General features: G+C 46.2%; 1 protein-coding gene and 1 long non-coding RNA gene across 2 annotated transcripts; both read right to left on the bottom strand.

Moving 5' to 3' along the window:
- Positions 1–1311: 1311 nt before the first annotated feature.
- On the bottom strand, positions 1312–4914 carry LOC125543389 (uncharacterized). Its single transcript, XR_007298417.2, has 6 exons — positions 4013–4914; positions 3181–3390; positions 3029–3103; positions 2849–2927; positions 2713–2767; positions 1312–1626 (listed from the first exon to the last, which is right to left on the bottom strand). It is a non-coding gene; the product is annotated as an uncharacterized LOC125543389 (long non-coding RNA).
- Positions 4915–15897: 10983 nt separating this feature from the next.
- LOC125548205 (S-type anion channel SLAH1) lies at positions 15898–18233 on the bottom strand. Its single transcript, XM_048711872.2, has 2 exons — positions 17289–18233; positions 15898–16530 (listed from the first exon to the last, which is right to left on the bottom strand). The coding sequence occupies exons 1-2, from the start codon at positions 18231–18233 to the stop codon at positions 16264–16266; spliced, it is 1212 nt and encodes a 403-aa protein (XP_048567829.2). The 3' UTR covers positions 15898–16263.
- Between the last annotated feature and the right edge of the window lie 4158 nt (positions 18234–22391).

Consider the following 22391-nt stretch of genomic DNA (forward strand, 5'->3'; position numbering starts at 1 on the left):
TTGTTGCTAGGGGGTGACTAGTAGTGTTGATTACATCTTGTAGTTGATTACTATATGGTTTATTTGGTGGAAGATTATATGTTCAGATCCATTATGCATATTAATACCCCTCTGATCTTGAGCATGATTATTATTTGTGAGTAGTTACCTTTGTTCTTGAGGTCACGGGAGAAATCATGTTGCAAGTAATCATGTGAATTTGATATGTATTCGATATTTTGATAGTATGTATGTTGTTATTCCCTTAGTGGTGTCATGTGAACGTCGACTACATGAAACTTCACCATATTTGGGCCTAAGGGAATGCATTGTGGAGTAGTAAATAGATGGTGGGTTGTGAGAGTGACAGTGACAGAAACTTAAACCCCAGTTTATGCACTATTTTGTAAGGGACCGATTGGATCCTAGAGTTTAATGCTATGGTTAGAATTTGTTCTTAATGCTTTTCTCGTAGTTGCGAATGCTTGCGGGAGGGTTAATCATAAGTATGAGGTTTGTTCAAGTATGAACAACACCTAAGCACCGGTCCACACACATATCAAATTATCAAAGTAGCGAGCACAAATCAAACCAACGTGATGAAAGTGACTAGATGAAATTCCCGTGTACACTCAAGAACGCTTTGCTTATCATAAGAAACCGTTTTGGCTTGTCCTTTGCCTCAAAAGGATTGGGCTACCTTGCTGCATACTTGTTACAATTATCATTACTTGCTCATTACAAATTATCTTGCTATCAAACTACTCAACTACTTACAATTTCAGCACTTGCAGACATCACCTTACTGAAAACTACTTGTCATTTCCTTCTGCTCCTCGTTGGGTTCGACACTCTTAGTTATCGAAAAGAGCTACACACTACACCACAACACTGATGTAGGGACAAAAAACTGCCGGGAGAAAGCACTTTATAGGGCAGACAAACTGACGGGACAGGTTTTCTCCCGGGAGATAGAACCGCCACGAGAACGGCTGCCGGGGATTACTTCTCCCGGTAGATATTTTTTTTCCTGGCAGTTGCATTGCCGGTGCCCATCTATTTGCCGGCAGTCCACTTTCTCCCGGCAGATTGGTCAAGGCACGTGTAACATCAATTATCGGCAGTCTTGGTACCTGCAGAAGCTCATTTTCCTGGCAGTTCTTATGCCAGCACATAGATTTCACTTCCTATTTTTTTAGGCATCCCTTATATAATATCCATTCATTCTGTTCAAACCATCAATACATACCACACGATTTATACACACATTTCACTCAAAGTAACATGTCTCATCCATACACTTCAATCAGAGTAGAATGTAGACCTCACCCAGAACCTTAAAGTTGATTCGATAAATTAACATAATAGCCATATGTATAAGTTGGTCGTGCCACAAAAGGTACAATACATCATGTTTCTAAATGTGTGCCACAAAAGGAGTACATATGTTTCTAGGGTGTGTCACACAAGCAAAATGAGCATATACTGGCTTAACAACCAGCAAAATGAGCAGAGTAAGTGTCATAATCACTCTACGAACTTAATTATAGGTCTACCAAATCTTCACTAGCTTGAAGATCTTCCAAATCTCCGAACTCTTCAGCAGATTGAAGATCTTCCAAAGCTCCATCAACTCTGTAGGGAAATCTGCAACAAATAGAAAACTCAAAATGGAGCTCTCATTTCAAATTTTAAATTAGCACATTAAAGATTTTGACATGCTTCAGTTTTTAACTCGTCGGCATAAATAAAACTCTTCTAAGTGTGCAGCATCTCATCATCACAGCAAGCAAGGTTACATCAATAGATCAAGAAAGATTTGTTTGAAGTACACATAAACAAATCTTCATGTGCAAATAAGCAAAACAAAAAGTTGTACAATGAACTTGCAAAAGCTGCTTAGTCTAAAAAAATACAACTTTCTAGTGAAAGCTATGACTAAACCTGAGTTAAACATGTACCTCTGGAGTTAATATAGTACTCTGAGTTCGAATCTTTTTTTGCACCGAGTTAAACTCAACAAATAGGCAAAACTCTATACAGTACTATATTGAACAAATAGTTAAAACTGTGTACAAATAGGTAAAAGTCTATACTATAAACAGCACAATAGTATACAAGTAGGCAAAACTCTGTACTATACATAGTACAATAGTACAAATAGGCAAACCTCTGTACAAATAGGCAGGGGCAGGCCATTGGTTATTGGTTTCTCTATATCATAGGAAAAAAGAAACTCATGAAATAACCATTGGTTACAGATTTCTCTATCTATCTCATGCATCTTAGCTTGTTTTTAATAGAGTTCATTGAAGAGAATACCCTCTAGCAGACTAGCAAGCCAAAACTGGTATGAGGATCAGTTTTATACGCCAAAACAAGTCTGAAATTTTCTACTGTATAGTAGAGTTTAACACCAAGTTCTAACTCACAGTCAAAAATCTTTCATGTTCAAATAGGCAAAACATGCTCAGTTTGAATCTTTCCTTTTTTACTAAGATAAACATTTGTACTGAGTCTCCAGGAATGACGTAAAAGATTTCAGCACAGTAGTTACTCTATGAAATATTTTTATTTTGTAAAATTCAGTACTGTACATAGTCGAGTGCATGAAATTTCTTGGAAACATACAAACATAAAAACAAAATATGATTATGTCGCCTACCACTCTACCTCAACGACCCAGCTAGCATGCTAGAATAAGATTCGATCTTAAAGAAACATGCATATTACCTCAGCTTGCTTGTGGTCGCATTCCTGCTTTCGTCATGGACTTGTCCACTTCCAACTGCATACATAGAACAAAAGCTTCTTAAGCAATCAACCATGATAGTAATTGTTAAGTTCAATCATAAGAACAAAAGCTCACATGCTTGTATGGCCATGCGATACATCACAGCGCTTCCCATTAGCCAATCCTTTAGTCTGTCATCCACAACATAGTACATCTGCTTTCAAGCAAGTGTAAATGGAGAGTGTAAGGGTGATGTATTAGATAAAGGGGAAATTTATACTACAAGTCATCGAGAGATAAAGGGGCAAGTTATACCAGAAATCATACACATTGTGCATTCTAGTGCTTTTTTTTCCTTCTTCCCCTTCGTTTCTTGATCCAACTCATGGTCTAAACATGGAAAATAGTTACTTGGCTATCATCCATTTAACTAACAGTCTATATACATAGATTTCAGAGCTACACACCTTCATGCTCTTCAATGTCGTCACTTGGCATGTCATCAACATCTCTAGTCGTTTGGGACCTAAGAACTCGAGCATCTCATCGTAATCATCTAGGTCGATCTCCTCTTGAACATCATCAGGTTGAACCTCATCATGGTCACTAAGATTGAGCATCTCATCGTAATCCCCATCCCACTCTTATCCATTCTTGACCAATTTAACTAAAATTGCCTAACATGAGAAAGAAAGAATACTTCTATTAAGGAAAAAAATCTAGTAACAAAAATGCATATCGTCCGTATCTAGTACAAGCAACAAGAAATACAATACGGAGAAGGAATGTCATCACACAACAGAATATAATTAACTGAAACATGTCATTTCAGAAAATACAATAACCAAAATAGCAGTAAGAATGTCATCATCTATATCATAAAAGCATCGCACCTATTCTGTCCACATATGGTATTTCACAAAACACAAACAAAGATGGTAGTAGGTGCATCAACTAAACAAACAAACACTTAAAATAATTAGCTTTGTTTCATCTCAAATTAAAATGACCTCCAAAGCTCAACTAAACAGTCAGGTGTCAACCAATTTAATTACGGTATGCACTTGTTAATCACCAACAGTACATGTCCTTTGATCTAAAGGGCTACTAACAGTAGTAGTGATTGTTTTTAGACAACCAAACAACCTTCAAACCTGTCTGGTTCATGGTTTTTTCGCCGTTATCATATCAAAGCAATTACAAACTGTTGATTTGTTCTAACTGCCGGAATAGTTCAGTGCTGAAGTATAGGAGGGCACATTCAGAACAAAAAAGGGCACAAAAATTGCAACATATCACCTGTCAAATGAAGTATAGGAGGCAGTGAAGTCCACGGAAAGGATGTTGAGGAGAGGGTCGACGACCTGCTGCTTCGGGGGCGCGTGTGGAGGAGGCGGACCCGCGGCTTGGTGCTCGGTGAAACTTTCGGGGAGGCCTGCTCGAGGAGTAAGTGCGTGAGTAGGTTGGTGGCGAGGATGGTGGCCGCCGGTGGGGTGGCTCGGCGACGACGGTGCTGCTCCGTGTCAATCGGGTGCTCGGCGGTGCCGCTATGGAGTGAGGCGACGACAATAGTGGACAGTAGTGGTCGGCAGCAGTGGGTTGGTTGTTGGGGGCGGCGGAGGGGCGGAGGGGCTGCCGTGATGGAGGGCGACGGCGGAAGTGCTCGGTTGGAGAGCTGCCGTCGGTGGTGGGATGGTTGGGGGCGGAGGCCTTGCAGTCCTGTGGTGGGTCTCGATTTGTGGGCAGCAGAGGGGTTGCGGTGGTGAGTGGCTATGCCGGCGGTGGACTAAGTGGAAGGCGGCCGGGCGGCGGCGGTGGGAAGCTTGGGGGCGGCAGCGCGCGACGGCGGTGGGAAGATTTGGGGGCGGCAGTGCGCTTCGGTGGTGGGAAGGTTTGGTGGCGGCGGCGGTCTGGTGGCGGGGATTGGGCGTGGATTTGGGGGCGGAGATGCGGTCTGATTTTTTATTTTTTTAGGGTTATGCAGTCTGGTGGAGCAGGACTGCAGGAGGGCTGGCGCGTGTATTTCTTCTTGGGCCTAAAATTCCGCCAAAGTCGCGCGCTCTTTTTTTCTCATTGGCGCGCGCTTAGGGCCGACTTTAGGGTCTCATGGCAAAGGCGGTCTCCAGCAGACTATGGGCCGAAATTTAGTTCTCCCGGCAGTTTTTGGGCCGTAAAATGTACCGGCAGTTACAGCGCCGTTGTTGCTCAAGTTCTCCCGGCAGTTCATATGCCCTAATGTGATTTTAGCGGCAGAAACTAATGTCCCGGCAGATAGTTTGCCCTTAGATAGGTTTTTCTCCTGGCAGTTAACTGCCCCCAATCAAGTGTTGTGGTGTAGTGACAATTGATCCCATATACTTGTGGGTCATCACGTCACCCCTTTGGACCGTACCGTTGAGGAACGCGGTCGACTCGTCTCCATGAGGTCATCCTATGGCTGCATAGACCCTCGCGCTTCCGCTGTGTCACCCCTTCAGTCCATAACGCGCGTGGCACACTGTCCTTGCCACCGCCTCGAGTACTTCCCCGTCATTGCTCCGACCCGCGCATTGCTGCTACAATGCCCCTTCGAGCCATAGCGTCGTGGCACGCGGTCCACTCCGTGTTCCCACGTGTTGACTTCTATGTGATATGCGCAGCGACGCCTCCCTAGACGCGGGAACGCCACCATCCGCATCTAGTATTCGTCACGTTGTCGGGTTCTTCCTCGCCTACTTCGAGCACCGTCGTTGTGCTCGTAGCCTAGCCGCCGCCGCTCTTCTTCCTCCGTGTTGGTGTTGCTCGCCTATCCGAGTCGCGCCGCTGCTACTTGTGAGTTGCATTGGGATTTCCTTGAAGATGAGTGGATGATGCAGTATAGTAAAGATAAGTATTTCCCTCAGTTAAGAACCAGGGTGATCAATCCAGTAGGAGAACCATGCAACACCACATTCGCCGTACCTACACACAAAATAACAAATACTAGCACCCAACGTGAAAAAGGGGTTGTCAATGACTCGAGGTTAATTGCAAGGATCAAATCTTGTAGTGATAGATACATAAATAAAACACAAAAATAAAGAAAAATACAGCAAGGTATTTTTGATTTTAATATATGATAAAAAGTAGACCCGGGGGGCATAGTTTTCACTAGATGCTTCTCTCTTGAAAATAGAATACGGCGGGTAAACAAATTATTTTTGGGCAATTGATAGAAAAGCAAATAATCATGACGATATCCAAGGCAATGATCATGTATATAGGCATCATGTCCGAAACAAGTAGACCGACTCCTGCCTGTATCTACTACTATTATTCCATACATCAACTGCTATCCAACATTCATGTAGAGTATTAAGTTCATAAAGAACGGAGTAACGCCTTAAGCAAGATGACATGATGTACACAAAGCAAACCCACACATGAATAAACCCCGTCTTTTTATCCTTAGTGGCAATGATGCAAATATGTGTCATGTCCCTTTCTGTCACTAGGATTGAGCACCGCAAGATCGAACCCATCACAAAAGCACCTCTCCCATTGCAAGAAAAATCAATCTAGTTGGCCAAACCAAATCAATAGATCGGAGAGAAATACAAATTTATAATAATCATGCATAGAAGATTTCAGAGAAGACTCAAATAATGTTCATGGATAATCTGATCATAAACTCACAATTCATCGGATCCCAACAAACACATTGCAAAAAGTCATTACATCAAATAGATCTCCAAGAACATCGAGGAGAACATTGTATTAAAGATCAAAGAGAGAGAAGAAGCCATCTAGATACTTGCTATGGACCCGTAGGTCTGTGGTAAACTGCTCACACATCATCCGAAGGGCAGCAAGGTTGATGTAGAGCCCCTCTGTGGTCAATTCCCCCTCTGGCAGAGTACAAGAGAAGGCCTGCAGATGGGATCTCGCAAGAACAGAAACTTGCAGTGGCAGAAAAAATATTTTGGGTGGCTCTCTGATGTCAAGGGGATATTTGAGAATTTACAAAGGCGGAATTAGGTCAAGCGGTGCCACGAGGGGCCCACAAGCCTGGGGGCACCCCTGGGCGCACCTCCCGAGCTTGTCGCTCCCTCGTGGCTCATTATGTCTTCTCCCGAACGTTCTAGGGTCTTTTCTGGTCCAGAAAAAATTAATCCAAAGTTTTTTTCTCCGTTTGGACTCTGTTTGATATTGATTTTCTGAAGAGCCAAAAACAAGCAAAAAAACAGCTAGTAGCACTGGGCACTAGGTTAATAGGTTAGTCCCAAAAAATGATACATAATTGCATATCCAAGATTGATACTATGATAGCATGGAACAATCAAAAATTATAGATACGTTGGAGACGTATCAGCCGCCCCTCATGTCGCTGCCACTCGCTCACCCAAGCCGCATTGCCACTCCACCCCTTCGTCTTCATCCTACACCATCTCATCGCCATCGTTGCCTTCATCTTTCCTGACCACTTCATCTACTCCAACAACTATGGTTGATATTGTCACCTTCTACTCCACGTTGACTGGCACCACAACCATCGTCGCGTCCTCCTCTGCTGGCCCTTACGACATGGCTTACAGTTCGTGTAGGCCCCCGTCTATGCATGTCCGGTGCTTGCAACACCGACGCGTGCCTTCATCCACGATGTGTCCCTGGGCCTCGCAAGCCTGGAGCGATGCCTTGTCAGCATCGAGTTCATCCGTCTACGCATTCCAGGTGCCGGCAACACCGATGCGTGCCTTCGTCCACGACGTGCCCCGGGCTTGGCAAACCCGGCGCGATTCCTCGTCAACATCGTCTTATTCCCGGTACACCACTTTTGAGTGCCCATGACTTACTCGGCGCCCGCGGCCCATCGGGAACTACCTCAACACCGGTCACCCTGATTCGACATCGACCATGACGTTCTTGGCACGACTACCTTGACCACGGCTACACCACACTACACTTTCGGTTACCTAGACAGCGACCAGGGCTACTGCCTTTCCTGAGCAACCTCGTTGGTTTCCACTCCAGCCAAGACTTCTGTGATGCGTCGACCGCTACAGGTGTGTGAGTGTGTGGGGGTGTCTATTGGCTTACCTTCAGACTCTTCTCCAGTCTCACCATTTGCGTCGCTATCGTTTTGACTGTTGCGGGGCATTTAGTATCTTGATTATTAGGAAACATATGATAGCGTAGGATTTATTTCTACCTTGTCTTGTACTTCAAGTTGATCATGTATTTCTATATATACGCCCATGAGGCTCAAGCAATACATCAAACAATTCCACCAATTTTCTTCTGTATTCACTTCTACAAGCATCGACGCTGCAACCCACAACGACTGGTGTTGTGAAGACAACATATGCAAGCGTAGTCGCCCGTGCATGCGAATGATGACGGGATGCTAGCAGAGGTCGATGATGTGTGGCGGTGTTGTGAAGGGATGAGGACGAGCCACGAGCCATGAATATTGCATGAAGACGAGGTTTCAAGAGATTGCGTGTGGAGGGCGACAGAGTAGCGAGTGAGGGAGTTGAGGCCGCACGACGACGAGATGGGAGGCACACGGCGATGAGATCATGGTGTTGCGTGACGTGGGAATGTGTGATGATGCTCCAAGGAAGTGTTGCATTGCAACGTCGTAAGAGGTGGAAAGTGGAAGAGAGAGGTTGGGCATAGGAGATGATGATCGACAGAGAAGAACTGCCCCATAAGACGGCTTCTGAGGCGATCAATCTGGCACTTACGTTGATCGGCCGACACCTAGAGTTGTCTTTCTATGAACCAAAGTGGTCCTCAAAAGGAAATTTGCTGATGTAGTATACTCTTTTCATCTTAAAATAAATGTCTCACATTTAGCACAATTTTACACTAAAGTTAATGCAAAAGCTAAGGCCTCATTTGGTTTGGAGGATTTTCATAGGAAAAACATAGGAACAATGATTCCATAGAAAAATTTATATAGATGCAGTCGGTTCGTAGGAAATGTGTACAAAGACTTCGTAGGAAGGTTCTTCATTTCCTATGTTTTTGGAGGAAGCTACATGTCCACTTAAATGCGTAGGAACAGGCAAGTCAATTCCTTAAGGCAACTCCAACGCTAGACCCCAAACGAACGTCTCTTTCGTCTGGATTTCGTCCTTTGGAGTGGCAATGGGTGCCAAAACGGGCATGCGTTTCCGAATTTTGTTGGAGGCTCCCAATGCAGCAGACAACTCCAAAACGTTCGCCTGCACTTCGCCCGCTGATGTCGCTTGAACTACGTCGATATTTCCTCAAAGAGAAAGGGATGATGCAGCACAACTACGGTAGATATTTCCCTCACTTATGAAACCAAGGTATAAATCCAGTAGGAGAACCAAACAACACTATGTAAACGTCACCTGCACACAAAGAACAAATACTAGCAACCCGACACTTATGAGGGGTTGTCAATCCCTCTTACGGGTAACGGCGTTGGAAATTGTCAAGTTGACGGGATAAAATTTGTGATAGATTGGATAAATAGATCTCGAATAAACGCGCATTAAAAAATGCAAAACATTTAAAATAAGTGCAGCAAAGTATTTTTGATTTTTTGGAATAATAGATCTAAAAATAAAAGCAAATAAAAATAGATCTCAAAGGCAAATAATAGATCAGAATGCAAATATGTTAAAGAATACACCCAGGGGCCGTAGTGGCTTCTCTCAAGAAATAGCACACGGTGGGTGAATTACTGTTGGGAAATTGATAGAAAATCTAATAGTTATGACGATATCCAGGCAACGATCAATATATAGGCATCACGTCCAAAATTACTAGACCGACTCCTGCCTACATCTACTACTATTACTCACATCGACGGCTATCCAGCATGCATCTAGTGTATTAAGTTCATGGAGAAATGGAATATGCAATAAGAACGATGACATGATGTAGACGAGATCTATTCATGTAGGAATAGCCCCCATCTTGTTATCCTTAATAGCAACGATACATGTGTGTCTTGCTGCCCCTTCTGTCACTGGGAAAGAACACCGCACAATCGAACCCATCACAAAGCACATCTTCCCATGGTAAGAAAAATCGATCTAGTTGGCCTAACTAAACCAAAGATTCGAAGAAGAAATACGAGGCAATAAATAATCATGCATATAAGAAATAAGACTCAAATAACTTTCATGTATATATAAATCTGATCATAAACTTAAAGTTCATCGGATCCCAACAAACACACCATAAAAAGGGTTACATCAAATAGATCTCCAAGACACCATTGTATTGAGAATCAAGAGAGAGAGAGGAAGAGAGAGAGAGAGGAAGCCATCTAGCTACTGCCTACGGACCCGTAGATCTATGATAAATTACTCACGCATCACCGGAGAGGCACCAATGAGGATGATGAACCCCTTCGTGATGGTGTCTAAATTGGATCTCGTGGTACTAGAACTTGCGGCGGCTGGAATTGTGTTTCGGCAACTCCCCTAGGGTTTCCAAAATATTTGGAGATTTATAATGCGAAGAGGCGGTGCGGGAGGTAGCCGAGGTGGGCACAACCCACATGGGCGCGGCTGGGCCTCCAGGCGCGCCCTGGTGGGTTGTGCTCCCCTCGGAGCCCTCATCTGATACTTCTTTGGCCCAACAGGTGTCTTCTGGTCTAGAAAAATTCTTCAAAAAGTTTTGCTGCGTCTGGACTCTGTTTGGTATTGATTTTTTGCGACGTAAAAAATAAGCAAACACAACAACTGATACTGGGCACTATGTCAATAGGTTAGTCCCAAAAAATGATATAAAGTTTTTATAAAATGATTGTAAAACATACTAGAATAATAAAATAACATCATACAACAATAAAAAAATATAGATACGTTGGAGACGTATCACCCGTCACACCCCAGCCCCGGCCACGCGCATGCCGCCCCTAGAGCCTGCGCCCATGCCCATCGAGCTCGCCTGCGCGCTTGGCCTCACCGCTCACCGCCGCTAGCCGCTGCCTCGCCAGCAGCAGTAGTAGCCAGCCTTGCCTGCCTGCCGCCCGCGCCATCCCCGCCCTGGTCGCGCCCCGCCTGCGCCATCCCCGTCCTCGCCGCGCCCCGGTCGTCCTAGCGCAAGTCATCCCTGCCTCGCCGCGCCGCACCCTTCCCGTGCCATGGCCGCGCCCTCCCGCGGCATGCCAGTGCCCTTCCTGCCCTCGCCCGCGCCATCCCTGCCCCGCCAGCGTCATGGCCCCGCTCCGGCCACGCTCACTCGCGCCCATCCCCGCCCCGGCGCTCGCCCTCGCCCGCGCCCGCCCGCTCGCGCCCCGCCCCGCTCCGGCCGACGCGGTCATGTCCCGCCCTGCTCCAACTACGTGACAGCCATGCCCCGCCCTGCTCCGGCCGACGCGCCCGCGCCCTGCCCCGTCCCGCTTCGCTCCGCTCTGACAGACGCACCCGCCGCCTCCAACCGCGACCCGCCATCCTTGCTCCGACCGACGCGCCCCGCCCTACTGCCCGCCCCGCAGCTTGGCGTCATTGCCCGTCTGACACGCCTCGCCCCACAACTCGCCTTGCTGTTGCTCGTCTACGCGCCGAGCGTCGCGCCGCGGCTGCCGGTCTTGCGTCGTTGGTCAAAAAGAAGGAGAGAGAGCGGTGTGTGGGTGGGTGGTGGGTCCCTTTGTTTGGATGACAGATGGGGCATCATCTACATGCAGTGGACATAGACAGATGCACAGACGCAGAGAGCGTCCGCTTTCTGTCCGCTTTGGGCACAAATCACGACCAAGTTTGGTCCAGAGATGGGGTGAAATGAACACAGAACGAACCAAAAAGTGAGATGGTGTCTGCAGTTGGGCAACCTTTTATATCCGTCTGCTCCAAACAGACGCCCACGAACGAAATGGGGTCTAGCATTGGAGTTTCCCTTAGGATGGCAACAATTGGCTGGTCCATAGAGCCACGAAGAAGTCCTACAGAGATTTCGTAGGAATGTTGTTTATTTCCCGTGTTTTTAGAGGAAGATATACATTCACTCAAAACATGTAGGAATGAGGCAAGTCAATTTTTTAGGACGGCAATAATTGGCTGGTCCACAGAGCCACGAAGAAGTCCTACTACTATTTGGAGAGCTGGGTTCGGGCTTTTGCCTGACCATTTGTAGCCTACGAAGTGCCCAAAGCGCGTACCTCAGAAAATCTAGGATTGAATCCTAGGACTATCCTAGGACTGTCAAAGGACGCAGTAGAAAACATGAATCCTAATGCAATTGAAAAGATAAGGTCGATTCAAACGTTAAATGAGGAAAAAAATCAAAAAAATAAGTGACGAACCTTTTTTTGTGGGTCAAATAAGTAACGAACCTGATCTATTCCGCAACTTGGTTGCTCCAATTTGAGAGAGATTTGTTTGTTTTTTCCATGGTAGGAGGAGAGATTCCATGCCGTGAGCGCACCAGATCAATTTCCTAATTTCCTTGCTCGAATTTGAGAGATATGATTGATTTTCTTTCTCTGGGGAGGAGGAGACCATGGGGAGGAGAGAACGTGAGGAGGAGACCATGGGGAGGAGAGAACGTGAGGAGGAGGAGAGACTATGGCGTACGATTGGTTTTTTTTTACAGGGAAAGTAAGAGGCGTGGAGAAGATAGACTTTTTTGAGGGATTTTGAGGGCATTTTTTACACAATTTTGAGGGCTATATACGTGGAGTAGATATATTGTGCAATCGTGATAGCATGTGTTTGGGCTTTGTAATTGATTTATATGGTTGATCTATACCTAAAAAAACGGTTGATCTGCACCGTAATAACACGGCCCCATCAAATTAACGGTTCGTATTTTCTAATTAATATGATAATTTTGAGGAGTCTGTAATTAGTGTATATATATATATATATATATATATATATATATATATATATATATAGATAGATAGATAGATAGATAGATAGATAGATAGATCGGTTGTATCTGCCTTCACGGGATCATAAGTTCTTTGTATTCTTTATTGTTTTGTTTGTTCTTTTGCTTATATAGCTGTCTTTTCTCTGTGTAGCTCCTTTTTTTTCTCCTTTCAAGACTTTGTATTATTTATTTAAAAAATTAATAAAAATATGTAATAGAGTCCTGTTGTTTTCCTTAAAAAGCGAATGAGCCCTGAGACATATATTTTGGGATGAGAGAGTTAGGGCCTAGAGAGAGGTAACAGCCACCTAGCTGCTTGCTAGTACTCTAGTACTGGTAGGACGTACACATCACCTAGTACTGGACGTACGGCCACAGCGGTACTCATCTGTTGATTACCACACATGGTGCGCTCTCCTGCTAGCCGTCACTACTTGTGTGCAATACCAAAGCAACTACGCTGGTCCATCATGACGCCGGCCGTCCGTGGATCCTCCCTGTATCAGACAGACCGAATCACAACCAAATTAGTGGGGACGTGCCTCGTTCCTGCTAGGAACAGCAACACGGCTTCACCACGGGCCCCTAGCTTCGGAAATGCGCAGGGGCACTTAAGTGGGACACTCACCTGCCAAGTTTCGCCGTCCGTTTGTTTTGTCTCGTGATTCATACTTTAACAGTTTACTAAATCATCTAGAGGTGTAATAAGTATTGCACATCCAAATCATATATCGTTGATTTTACGTTAAGATTCATGTGAATATTTTCTTTTTCTTTTTTTATTTTTCTCTTTATGCTTGATTTCTTTATTTAGATGTGCAATAACTATAGCACATCTAGATATGCCCTAGACACACATACTTTAATCCTGCATGAGGACATAATAACAAAGAAAACCTCTCAAAAAAAATTAAATTTCAATGATGAAACTAACTGTTTATGCATCTAAAACTGCCAAGTTTCTACATGTTTCAAAGATATAATTTCAAACAATTTTATTTGTCAGTCGTAAACACAAAATAATTGATTTTTATTGGTCGCTAGTATTGAAACTTAGTATGTTTTTTAAGTCGTCAAGATATATTCAAAATGGACCTTATTTGAAAGCGTTGGTCACGAAAAACACAAATATGAAAATATAACTTAATTTAAAATTTTTGTTTAAAAGAATTAAATTTCAAAAATTGGAAATCAAAGTAAAAAGCGGGCACGAGGGACAATGCGTGCCCCCGCACTTGCGTGCCACAAATCCTCTTCCCTTGGCTTTTCACATATTAACATCAGTGTATGGATCCAAAAAAGAGAAAATCGATTTACAGATATGGAGAGGAGTGGTAGATGTTATTTTAACAAGAGGCTTCTGCATTCATTAAGAAGAAAAGAGTTGCTCTTAAGAAAACCGAGCAAAAAACAAATTGCCCACTTAATTATGGAGAGTCGGGCGAAAACCATCACAACCGTTGAGCGACACACGAAGATACCCCCCCCCCCCACACACACACACACGACACTCCAAAGAGGGCCTCGTCAAGACAACACGTAGGCGTCATCGTCATTACTCCCCCCCCTAGAGGCGTCATCGTCATCACTCCTCCCCTAGAGGCATCATCGTCATCCTTAAACCCTAAGGTCATTACTCCCGCTTCGCCTCAGGCGATCATCGACATCAATAACACTGTAGAGGTCATGTGGAGACGTATGAAGTCCCTGCCAGTTCTTAGCCTCCTACGACCAAACATTGCAGTTCCGGCTCTAACGGAGAACTACGAAAGAGAATTAGACACGACTGGCACCTCCGAAAATCATTGAATGAACCACCTGCTTACCGTCATCGCACGCCACCGGGACCCGCCACTGCAGCTTCGACTTCGCAGCAGCAAACCAGCCAAGGCATCCCCGCGGACATACAGGAGAAGAGCCGATTACCTCAACCATAGCTACGTCTCTGACATCGCCCCCATCATCATCATTGCTATAGAAAGCCATCACCGCCGCCTTCCCCAAGTCCCGCTCGCTAGTGCCTAGCTCCAAGGACAAAGCCACAGGGTATGACACAAAGGCGCCGCCATCATCTCATTAATCAAGATCAAGGGTTTCCCCATGAGCTGCAGCAATCCGCACGGGAGGGGTGTGGCAACAATGCATTGATGCTTCCAGGAAGGTTAGTGACGTCCATAGTCGCCGCCATAGCTGGTCATGGCCACAACCGAGACAGGTTCTTCACCCAAGCTCCCAACACCAACTCAGTCGCACATCAACTCACATTTGCACCGGCCAGTCCACCAACCACTACCACCACGGTCCGGTCCGACGACCAAGGAGCACATAGCAACCACCACAACCGACCGCTCATCGCAGATGCCATCGACTATCACTCAGCAGCTCTAACCGCTGGATCCATGAACATCGACCAGAACGAGGGCCACCGGTCGCAGCACGAGCCTCCAAAAGCCTGTCGGGCACCATGCCGACTAGGGTATAGAGGAGTGCCGCCTGAGGCCAAGAACAACCACGGTTCCCAGTCGTAGCCCTATAACAGAGGCGCCAATGTCCGCCGCGCGCACCACCGGGCGCCTGTAGGAGGTCGGAGCGTTCATATTGGTCACAGACCAAGGGAGCCCGTCCCGCGGTAGCCGCCTCCCCATTTGCCTCAGCATGCACATCCACAAGCACCACGGCGGTGCCCTTGTCAGATCCACGCCAGCCTGCAGCCAACGCAGCCCCCGCACCTCCACCTCGCGCCACCAGCAACACCGACTCCGCGCCCGCTCCCTGCGCACTGTACCTCCTCCCGCGCACCTGCATAAGCACGCCAAAGCGTCGGCATGCGCCAAGCCCCCCCCCCCTTCCTATCCACTGGATCCGTGACTGTCCCTGCCAAACCAGCATCGGGCCTGTCAAAACCCGACGGGTCGTCAAGCCAGATCCACACGCGCGCCTTCCAAAGAGACCCCCCCTTCCTGTCCACTGAATTCGTGGCCGTCCCCGCCAAACCAGCATCGGGCCTGTCGAAACTCGACGGATTGTCAAGATCCATACGCGCGCCTTCCAAAGAGACCCCCCTCCCCCCTCCCTCCCGCCCGAAGCCCGTTCAGGCTCCTCAGGCGGCGGCGAGGAGAAGAAAAGGAGGGGGTGGGAAGTCGCGGCACGGGAGTTGTCCCCGTGTCGCCAAATAGAGGCAACACGGGAGTGGGGCGAGCGGGTGGCAATGCTCTCACTAGAGTCTCCTCACTTTGGAGACACAAATGAACGATCAACCAAGCACATGAGCTGTCCTAAGACTATCAAGTCGATCAGTCCCCTTCTCAAGTAGCTACCCACGTGAGGACCACCGCTTGAGAACTGAGATACTACAGGACAAGAGATTAGTTTCAAGCATCTCGATCGTCCAGCTTTCCTCGCACCGGATAAGCACATTTCGTACGCTCAGAACCTGGGACTCCCGATCGGCATCATCCCGATTCCCCAGGGTACGTGACAGCGAAAAAGAATCATACCGTTACACCACGTGCACGTCTCCACCCCTAACTGGCATTACGTACATTACATGTACACGCGCACACACTGACACAGATATATGCAACACACGCATCGTATAGACGACGTCTACCGCCGTACGTCCCGATCCTGCTGTACGTACAAAGTGCATCTGTACACGTCTGATGAAACGGGCTGGCACGTCATGATCGGGCTACCAGAATCCGCGTGTCTGCACATGCATGCTAACATAGCTAGCGCGCGGGCAGCGTGGCGGCGAAGAAGGGGTCGTCGTGCGGCAGCAGGTCGTTGGGCCGGAGCGCGGTGAAGACCATGAGCGCGAGGGTGACGAGGACGGAGAGCACGGCGAGCGCGAGCATCAGCACGCTCGCCGCCGGCTCCCTCACCTCCTGCGCGTACTCCGCCGACGCCAGCGCCAGCAACGTCAACGGGAACGAGTAGGCCCACCACGCCACGCTGAACCGCCGCATCGCCCGCTTGAACAGCGTCGGCCGGGACACCTGCATGCGACACAACAACAAAAATGTTTACGTCTCTCTCTCTCTCTTAAAATAATTATTTTACGAGAAGAAGATGTTATTAACAAGCTATAGCATGATTAGTTGGCAATGCGTCCGTAGGCACTATATGATCTTTGATGTGATCCAGTATGATCTATTGGGGGCTTGGTGATGTGAGTGGCCATGCAACTCAACCTAGGTTTTATTTTATTTTATTTTTGCTCATTGAAATATATCCTATTATACAGAGGTACAGATAAAAGGAGACGATCGAGTTTGCAGTTCGCGTGGCAGCTAGTGGCGTCCTGTAGACCTACACGATCCTAGTTGGAGCTTTTTTTCCGGACAACATGCGGCAGGCCTTGGCTAGCAATCTCAAACTCTAAAAAAAACTAGAGTATATATGCCTTTATTTTACCCAACCAATTACTCCCTCCGTTCGGAATATTTGTCTCGAAAATGAATGTATCTATAACTAAAATATATCTAGATACATTCATTTTTGCGATTAGTAATTCCGAACGGAGGGAGTACTAACAAAAGCAAAAGCGATGGATGGAGAGACGCTGAGAAAAGTCCCCCACAGGATGCATGGAACGCTCGATGTGCACTCTCCTTCCATTTTTTTCTCCCGCGTCTTTGTAACACTGCCTCATTCGTATAGACTCGTCTCTAGACTTGCGGCTGAGTTTACCGGAGGATCGAAAGGAAAGGTACAGTAATAATAACGTAATGTTAGGTGATCTAGTCGTAATTACCAGGGAGGCGAAGAGGAACATGGAGAGGAAGAAGAGCATCTTGCAGCCGGTGTCGAAGGACATGGATATGGAGCACCAGGCGAGGGACGCCATGCTCGGAGCGGCGAAGAAGAGAAAGAAGACCGGGCGGAGCATGGCCGGCAGCGAGTCGGAGCCGAGGAACCTCTGGTACAGCGTGACGAACAGCACGAGGTAGTGTGCGGCGCCGACGGCGAACATGGCCACGGCGCCCTCGTGCCACCCCATCTTCGCCGCCGCCCTCGCCGTCATCAGGTTCGCGATCACCGTCATGTGGCTGGCCGGGTTGGCCACCATGGACAGGAACTTCCTGCCGCGCGTGAACCACTGGCCGTAGACCTTGACGTCCAGGACAAGGATGGGCAGCGAGAAGGCCCACCACAGCATGTGGTAGGACGGCGCGTCCGGGCGCAGGAACGGCGTGGCCTGCAGCAGCAGCAGCCACGAGATCCAGGGCGCGAACAGGTAGTTCATGCCGACGTGGTGCCGGAACTCGGCGCGCACGGCGGGGAGCCGGACCACGCAGCGCGCCACGTAGAGCACGCACAGCGCGAACAGGGTGAGCAGCGCCAGCGACCAGAGCAGCACGAACGCCGCCGACGGCAGGGACTGCACCAAGGGATGCAGCGCGCTCGGGTCCGTGGACCTGTCGCTCAGTGTGCGCCACAGCAGCGCCTGCCCGCTCAGCGCCAGGCTGATGCGGAAGTATCCGGCGTGGAACCGCGTCAGCATCGCGAACCGGGAAGCCACCGGCCGCGGAGGCTTGTTAGGCGCCGTCGACGCTTTCAACATGGTGCCGCCGTCGCCAGCTTCAGCCAGCCCGGCGCCCTTGGGGCCCAAGGGTTTAAGGGAATCGGAGCTGGTTTCCATCGTGATGGATCGATCGATCGATGGAAGGGGGGAAGGAGAATGTGGTTTGCTTTGCATTGTAGGGGAGCTCGGTATTTATAGGGGGGCTAGCAAGGTAAGGCGATGAGGAGTGTGACCGGCCTGCAGTCTGACAGTCTCAAGCGTTGAGGTCTAGGTAACATGTGGGTTAGGCAGTAACCGAGGGCGGCGGTTCTTGCTTTTCTTTTCGAGCCATTGGTTTTTCATCTTATACAAGGCTGGGCACTTGGGCTGTGTGATGTGATAAAAAATGCTATGCTGGTACTTCTGCGGTGCATCTGAGAATTCACATTTTGGGAAAGTATTCTTGGCTAATGCTGGCTCTGATTTGCGAGATAGGTACTGAGTGGCTTTCTGTAGGGTACCATGCCTTTCTGTACTTGTACACCTTTCAGATGATAGAAACATCATTATTCATTCTTCCATCCTTTGCATGATTCGATGTATTCACTGAAACTTTATTCAGAAATGCCCAAGTCACCGAGATCAAATGCAAGTACAAAATGGCAACAGAAATTATGTCACTGACTGGAAACTACTCTTGGACGTGAATCTAATGACATATTTTTTTTATGACATATAACTAATATTTATTTTGCCAAAATTAATGGTCAAAATTTTATTAAAATGCTACAAACCTTGCAAGTCATGATAGTGGGATCGAGTACCCATATTCAAAATATGGAAGGTACTTAGAATGCATTAGCCCATTGAAGAGGTTCCATGTTCATGTTTGATATAACGTAATGTATTTAGAGAATTGTAATTAACAAATTATTTTCATTCGGAATTTCTCTGCCAATGAGACTATTAGACAAGGGTTTTAGGGTTTGTGGTACATCTCCAATGTGGGGTGGCCTTTTCATTATATAGAGAGGTACATATAATGTACAGTACAATTACACGTGGGGCTCAGTATATACAGAGTCTAACACCCTCCCTCAATCTTAACCGTGCTTAGAAGAATTCATTAGGTTGAGATTGCGCCTACAGCCTTCAAACTGAGGAAGAGGCAGTGACTTCGTGAAGATGTCAACAAGTTGATCTTTGGAGGAGATAAACTTGATAAGAAGCAGTTTCTGGGCAACACGTTCTCTGACAAAGTGATAATCAACTTCGATATGTTTGGTGTGAGCATGAAAGACTGGATTTGAAGACAAATACATTGCACCAATGTTATCGCACCAAAGTACCGACGACTGCTTCTCTTGGACGTGAATCTAATGACATATTTTTTATGACATATAACTAATATTTATTTTGGAAAAATTAATGGTCAAAATTTTATTAAAATACTACTAGCCTTGCAAATCATGATAGTGGGATCGAGTACCCATATTCAAAAATGGAAGATACTCAGAATGCATGAGACCATTGAAGAGGTTCCATGTTCATGTTTGATATAACATAATGGTTTTAGAGAATCGTAATTAACATATTATTTTTATTCGGAAATTCTCTGTCAATGAGACGAAACTACTATTGTGAGGGTTTATGAACTAAGGAGGAGATGGTGAGACTTTCCCTAGCTCAAGCTGCCCGTAATAGAAGTATCATATCTAGTATCATGCATGACAACTAGCCAATTAAAGACATATACTTTGCAAGTGTTCACCTTAATTGATAGCCGTTGGATCAGAATTAGATGGATGGTTCATATTAACTAAATCCTGCGAACTTGTACCTTTTATATTGATATATACCCCCCCCCCCCTTCTTTCTCGTTTATAGGGATTGTCTCCGAGAATTTGGTTTCTAAGTCTCAATTTTATTTTATTTTTTTAAAAAGGAGGAGGCCCCCCGCCTCTGCATCTAGGCGATGCATGCGGTCACTTTATTAATTATTCTCACAAGACCTTACAAAGTCATACAACAGTAAGACTAAAGCCACCGTCTAAGCAACAACTGTCGTTACACCTATCCAATTAATGAAGAGGCGCTGATAGCCTGAGCCTAATACCAAACAGACATCGCAGCCAAACCTAAACATCTAAGACCTGAGGTCCCAACCAGGACGCCTGCCGGGTATGGAGCACTACCAGTCCGATGCAAGTCTTAATTTTATTGCTCTCATTCCCATGTTTAGATTTTAATGTGCATTAAATCGTTGGATACAAGGATTAAGAGAAAGCTCAACGATGCATGAAAAACTTTTGGTCATTTATTGGCCACGCATGCATGCATTGCGATTAATACATTGGTAAACACAATTTCTTGTGGAAAACGAGCCCGCTAATTAAGTACTTTTGCAAACTATAAAATTATTCCCACCACTTAGCACCTAACTTGGTTGGTGAGATTTTTGAATTGAGCTCTATATAAACAAAAATGGAGGGAATATTTTTTTGACACATCATGGATTTTATTAACTCAAAATGAAACATCACGGGATAGAAACACAATGAGCATATACCCGGCCTCTGCATGATTAAAATGCACAAAACCAACACCAACGCGTGCACGCACAATAAATTAGGCAACCAAATAATAAATCATACAAGACCGAAGCTACGCCTAGATAGAGAAAAAAGAAAAGGAAAAAGAAATTCCAAAGCGATCAAAACATTAATTGATAAACTACAACAACAACTATATTCGCACCAATCATCTTTTGACATCACAAGGACATTGAGAAAGGTTGTTCAGTAGCAACTCCTCCGGCGGTTCCAACCACCAACGAGCAAATCCTAGGATTTCACCATGAAGATAGAATACGAGCAAGAGCAATGCCTTCAACAAGTTAACGATGCAAAAATATCATCATTGACAGGTATAACATACTAGGATCCGACGAGTTTTCACCCTGGAGCTGCACAGATAGATTTCAGATGCTCCCACACGGACTCCACTCTAAGTCAGATCCTAGTTTGTTATACCTGGGTGAAAACTCTAAGTCCGGTCCTATATAGATACATACTATTTCATAATAGGTTTTGTTTGAAATACATTTGCCGCTAATGTTCACTTAGTTTTTTGGGCCTAGGTAGGTTGTGAAGAAATTCTTTTCTGCCATGTTGGATTGGATATCATTGATGTTATTTTTTCTCAGCATACAAATCCAATACTAATATAATCAAACATTCTGTTATCCAAATCACTGAAAATACTTGTACCTCGGTGTTATAGACAACAAGTATCACATTTAGTATATAAGTTGATAAGTACATTTTCTTAGTAATATGATTCCAAAACAAAAGTTTAACACCACCGATGATAGGTTGACGCAGCGGCGGAGTTTCGTGCAGTTCTGGGGGTGCCACTGCCCCCAGTCGTAGCCTAATTACTGAAGGGGAGAAAATTTAGAGGGTTACATTAAGAAAAGTTTAGTCATTTCCCCCCTCCCACCCCCCAAAGATGCATATTTCTAGTCCCCCCCCCCCACACACACACACACCGAGATCTTCTGCTAGCTCCGCGACTGGTTTGACAAGACATATGCAACATTAAATTTTTTTCCAAACATAGGATGAAGTCTTTAGTAACCAAAAATATAATACCACTCCCTCTGATTCATGTTATTTGTCGCTGGTTTAGTACAAAATATCGAATGGAGTAATAAAAAAATGGTACCTAATGAAGATCCGGTCGGTTGTCTTACGGTGCAACACATCAGGTCAACGGGCAGAGAGGGGAGACGAGGAGGGGTGGCAAGTAACGATCACGGTGGAATTGACTTGGATCGCAACCAAGTCATATAGGCGCTTAATTATTCTGCAATTCTTCCTAGTATGGAGTCCGTGCGGGAGGATCCGAAATCTATCTGTGCAGCAGGCCACAATGTATGTGGCGCAAAGTAGGCGTGTGCGCTGCCTCCTCATCTGGTAGCGTCGGTGCGGCCGTGCAAGCTGCTGCTGCATGCACTGACCGGAGGATATGGGTGTGCACAGGCCGATGGCTTATTCGCCGCGCATGGTCGAACTGGATGGGCTGGTTGTTTTTTCTTTTTCTTTTTTGAAAGCAAGATGGGCTGGTTCGTTTATGGTCATTCCCGATTTGATAATTAGGTCGCCCCGACGCCACGCAAGACTACTTTAGGGCGACCGGTGGGCTTGTACCCCGCTGGCAATATCGCGCGTGATAATGCCTCTGCCTGCCCTTTTGCAACGAGAGAGATAATAGGAAGAAAGGATTGGACTAGAATGGTTGGACCATTGCCACTCTCGCTCCCGGTCGATCCTGCGATCGTGTACGTGCAAT

The sequence above is a fragment of the Triticum urartu genome, chromosome 3A (genome assembly GCF_056163025.1).
Source record: "Triticum urartu cultivar PI428250 chromosome 3A, HENAU_Tu73, whole genome shotgun sequence".
In the NCBI taxonomy this organism is placed as follows: Eukaryota; Viridiplantae; Streptophyta; class Magnoliopsida; order Poales; family Poaceae; genus Triticum; species Triticum urartu.